Source organism: Chiloscyllium plagiosum, chromosome 4 (assembly GCF_004010195.1).
Source record: "Chiloscyllium plagiosum isolate BGI_BamShark_2017 chromosome 4, ASM401019v2, whole genome shotgun sequence".
NCBI classification, from domain to species: Eukaryota; Metazoa; Chordata; class Chondrichthyes; order Orectolobiformes; family Hemiscylliidae; genus Chiloscyllium; species Chiloscyllium plagiosum.
Genome location: NC_057713.1, coordinates 36576877 through 36582045, shown reverse-complemented (window position 1 = coordinate 36582045; position 5169 = coordinate 36576877). Strand labels below are relative to the sequence as shown.

Below are 5169 nucleotides of genomic sequence, written 5' to 3'. Positions count from 1 at the left end.
TACACCTGATCAGGTCCTGGGGATTTATCCCCTTTAACCATTTCAAAACATCCAGATTCCTCCTCTGTAATCTGGACATTTTGCAAGATGTCACCATCTATTACTCTACAGTCTATATCTTCCATATCCTTTTCCACAATAAATACTGATGCAAAATATTCATTTAGTATCTACCCCATTTTCTGTGGCTCCACACAAAGGCCGCCTTGCTGATCTTTGAGGGGCTCCATCCTCTCCCTAGTTACCCTTTTGTCCTTAATATATTTGTAAAACCCCTTTGGATTCTCCTTAATTCTATTTGCCAAAGCTATCTCATGTCTCTGTTTTGCCCTCCTGATTTTCCTCTTAAGTATACTCCTACTTTCTTTATACTCTTCTGAGGATTCTAAACTAAAAACCATTTGCATCTCTACGGTTCGTATCCCCCAATTTCCTGTCTACCCAAGTCTCTGTCACATCTCTCTATTTTCTGAATTCCACTGTTAGAGGCCCAGCCTGTCTAATGTTTCCTCATAAGATAACCTTACCATCCCAAGTATCACTCAAGTGAAGCTTCTCTGAACAGTTTCAATGCATTTAGGTCCTTGCTAAAAAAAGGAGACTACAACTGTACCCCAGTACTCCAGATGTGCTCTCACCATTGCTCCTGTATAACAGTAGCAAAGCTTCCCTTATTAAATAATTCATTTGCCTTGGAATAAATGGCAACATTTCATTTGTCATCTTCATCTCTTGTTCTACCTACATATTAACTATTTGTGATTCATGTATTAGGGCACCCAGATCACACTGTACCAATGAATTCTGCAATCTCTCTCCATTTAAGTAATATGCTCCTTTTCTATTCTCCCTGCCAAATTGGACATGTTCACATTTATTTATTCATTTTGTGGGATGTGGGCATCGCAGGCTGGCCAGCATTTTATTGCCTGTCCCTAGTTGCCCTCGAGGTAGTGGTGATGGTGGTGAACTGCTGCGAGTAGAACCACAATGCCATTAAGGAGTGAATTCCAGGATGTTGGCCCAATGACAATGTGATAAACTTCCAAGTCAGGGCGGTGAGGAGCTTGGAGGTAACTTGAAGGTAGTGGTATTCCCATATATCTTCCCCTTGTCCTTCCAGATGGATGGCTGTGGGTTTGGAAGGTGCTGTGAGAGGATCTTTGGTGAATTTCTGCAGTGCATCTTGTAGATAGTACACAGTGCTGCTACCGAGTGTCAGTGGTGGAGGGAGTCGATGCTTGTGGAGATGGTGCCAAACAAGGTGGCTGCTTTGTTCTGGATAAGGTCAAGTGTCCTGTGTGTTGCTCGGACTGTACTCATCCAGGCAAGTGGGGAGTATTCCACCACACCCCTGACTTGTGCCCTGTAGATGGTGGGCAGACTTTGAAGAGTCAGGAGTATTCTCGCTGCAGTATTCCTAGCATTTTCCACACTGCATAAACTGCCGAATTTTAGCATTTCTGACTTATTTAGTCTATCTATATCCCTACACACACTCTTTGTGTTCTCTTCACAACTGATGTTCCTATCAATCTTTGAGTCATCAGCAAATTCAGCAGTATTTGTGGATTTTATTCCAATTTCCAGCTTACCCATTTTGCTTTTCTGCTCAATTGAAGATCTTGTGAATCGTAGTTCTCTTCGAGCTTGACTTATGCTCTTCTCCAAATTAACACTTTAAACCAAACTAATTGAGCATTCATCTTGAGAATTAAAGTGTGCCTGTGCACATGTATGTGTGTGTACATATGTATGTCAATATGTGCAGGACTTCTTGTGTGCATGTGTACACGATTACCTCTGGGTATCTGTATATCTCTGTCCACATTACTTCAAAAATAGGAACCGGTTTGCTGCTGCTAACAATTCATTTTCTCCTTTCATTGGGACTTCCTGGAAGAAGGATTGAACCATACTCCCTCTGATTCAGAGTAGGGAATATTGTTACTCAATCGAAGACTCACTCATACCATATTGTGAATAGTCTTTTGGACACCTTGATACCATGATAAGCTGTGCACAAATGTAAAGCTATGAACTATACTCAAATCAAGGGTTAGAGAGAACTAGCCATTTGGATACAAAACTGGCTTAAAGATAGAAGACAGAGGGTGGTGGTGGAAGATTGTTTTCAGACTGGAGGCCTGTGACCAGTGCTAGGTCCACTACTTTTCGTCATTTACATAAATGATTTGGATGTGAGCATAAGGGATATAGTTAGTAAGTTTGCAGATGACACCAAAATTGGAGGTGTAGTGGACAGCGAAGAAGGTTACCTCAGATTACAACAGGATCTTGATCAGATGGGCCAATGGGCTGAGAAGTGGCAGATGATGGAGTTTAATTCAGATAAATGTGAGGTCCTGCATTTTGGGAAAGCAAATCTTAGCAGGACTTATACACTTAATGGTAAGGTCCTAGGGAGTGTTGCTGAATAAAGAGACCTTGGAGTGCAGGTTCATAGCTCCTTGAATGTGGAGTCGCAGGTAGACAGGATAGTGAAGGCGGCTTTCTTTTATCAGTCAGGGTATTGAGTACAGGAGTTGGGAGGTCATATTACGGCTGTACAAGTCATTGGTTAGGCCACTGTTGGAATATTGCATATAATTCTGGTTTCCTTCCTATCCGAAAGATGTTGTGAAATTGAAAGGGTTCAGAAAAGATTTATAAAGAATGTTGGAGGATTTTGCAGGGAGAGGCTGAATAGGACGGTTGGACTGAAGGGTCTGTTTCCGTGCTGTACATCTCCATGATTCTATGAGTTGGGGTGGGGGAGAGGTGAGAAGTGTAAAGGACAGGACGATGAGACAATACCACAACAAGGAGGATTAGCACAGGAAGTACCTGTTGTACAGTCTGTGGTTGCCCAGGTTGCTGGTAGGATGGGGCTGACGATGTCACGAGCATTCCTGCTGTTGGCTGTGAAACAGCACCCTGTGGGTGAGCCAGGAAACACTGCTGCCCCTGTGCGCATTCAGGACTTGACTGAGAGTAACTCTGCAATGAGCAAAGACATAAAGCCAGAAAGAGACACTGAAGGAGAGACAGGAAGACACACACACACACACATAAACATGGAGAGGGACAACTAAAAGAATGACATGCACTTGTATAATTCCCCCTCCACGCTCCCCCACTATCAGCTCTGTTGCAAGTTTGATTTATGAGGTGGTGGTAAGGACTGTACCTGGACGATTTGCTGAGTAGTTTGTCCATAAGGAGAGGATATACTGTAAACAGGTTGGCATGGCTGTCCCTGGTAATAAATTGGCGCCTGGGACTGCCCACTGGAATATTGCTGGTGCACTGCCATTGTCTGCTGGTTGGGATCCCATACTCCATAGCTCTGCCCGGTCGTTTGAGTGCCAGATCCTTGTATTGCTGCCACGTTTGGGTCTTGGGGAATGACAACAGGAGCCTGAGCCAGGTACTGCTGGCCTTGGACTTCCACCTGAGGTGATAGATGCTGAACCGTGGAGTGCCCTGCTGGGACAGACTCTGCCAACAGTGGCTGCGGGTGTTCGTAGCCCATCTGCGGAGGGCACAAGGGTTCCACATTTGGTGTTGGCAGGAGCACTTTGCCAGCATTTGGGTTGACCGGGTCAACGTAAGTCTGCAGAGGGTATCCCGGTGGGTAACTGGCAAAGCTCGTATGAGAGTTGCTGTACGTTCCAGAGTCATAAGGCACCTGCGAGCTAACACAAATTGGTTGTATTTGCTGCTGCTGCTGTACCAAGTATAAGCTCTGTTTCTGCGCCTCCCTTTGCGCCACCTCTTGTTCAAACAGCTTCCGGCGTTCCTCCGTTGACAGTTTACTTCTGGTTTTCTTCTTTTTAGCTGGTGTTGCACCATCGTACCTTTTTGAAATAAGAAAAAGCAACATTACACAGTAAAGTTTATAATTAACAATAAAACAATAAACTCTCTCATTTCAACAGCAGAGATCAGAATCTTTTCCTAAACAAAACCTGTCTCATCACCTTCAAATTTATGACACATTTCATGTACAAATTAACAGTTTATTCTTGGAATGTGAGCGGCGACCATGAGGGATTGTTTTCACGACCAAGTGGGTTGTTAGCCCACTTCAAAGAACTTATAAAAATTCTGATAACCCTGACATTCCTTTAACATAGGCCTCTTGTGCAATGTTAGCTTCCTTTGCTCATAGAACCTTGTGCCCGAGTTCTGGAATTCTCTCCCTAAACCTCTCGGCCTCTCACCTAACACTTTGAAACATAATTCTCATACTGGTCTCCCCCAACTGATTTCTCCTTGGGCCAGATGTCAATATTAGTCTGAAAACAGTCCTGTGAATCACCTTAGGCCATCTCATTATGGTTTATGTGCTTTATAAATGCAAAAATGTTGCAGTGAGGAACTGGATTCACATGTAAGCCCAGCTAAAGAGAGAATGGTCTCTTCCCCCAAGACATCTGGAAACTGGTTGAGTTTTTTGAAAGATTTGTGAAGGTTTGTAGTTCAGGTTGAGGTTTAGGGTGGAAGTTTGCTCGCTGAGCTGTAGGTTTGATATCCAGACGTTCATTACCTGGCTAAGTAACATCATCAGTGGCGACCTCCAAGTGAAATGAAGCGGTGGTCTCCTGCTTTCTATTTATAGGTTTGTCCTGGATGGGGTTTGTGATGATGTCATTTCCTGTTCGTTTTCTGAGGAGTTGATAGATGGCATCTAGATCTGTGTGTTTGTTTATGGCATTGTGGTTGGAGTGCCAGGCCTCTAGGAATTCTCTGGCATGTCTTTGCTTAGCCTGTCCCAGGATAGATGTGTTGTCCCATTCGAAATGGTGGTTTTTTTTCATCCGTGTGTAGGGCTACGAGCGAGAGAGGGTCGTGTCTTTTTGTGGCTAGCTGGTATTCGTGTATCCTGGTGGCTAACTTTCTTCCTGTTTGTCCTACGTAGTGTTTGTGGCAGTCCTTGTATGGAATTTTGTAGATGACGTTGGTTTTGTCCATGGGTTGTACTGGGTCTTTTAAGTTTGTTAGTTTGTGTTTGAGAGTGTTGGTGGGATTGTGTGCTACTAGGTTTCCGAGGGGTCTTAGTAGTCTGGCTGTCATTTCTGAAACTTCTTTGATATATGGTAATGTGGTCAGGGTCTCTGACTGTGTTTGGTCTGCTTGTCGTGGTTTGTTCTTGAGGAATCTGCG

At 43.9% G+C, this 5169-nt stretch overlaps 1 protein-coding gene across 3 annotated transcripts in view; it reads right to left on the bottom strand.

The window, feature by feature from the left end:
- setd2 (SET domain containing 2, histone lysine methyltransferase) overlaps positions 1–5169 on the bottom strand; it is a 128978-nt gene that overhangs the window by 19457 nt on the left and 104352 nt on the right. For 2 of the 3 annotated variants that reach the window (XM_043687964.1, XM_043687967.1), the window contains exons 16-17: positions 3191–3860; positions 2848–3000 (exon numbers count right to left, since the gene is read on the bottom strand). In XM_043687964.1, the coding sequence (XP_043543899.1) occupies positions 2848–3000; positions 3191–3860 (823 nt within the window). The remainder of the gene's footprint in view (positions 1–2847; positions 3001–3190; positions 3861–5169) is intronic. The other variant, XM_043687966.1, reaches the window with a different exon arrangement.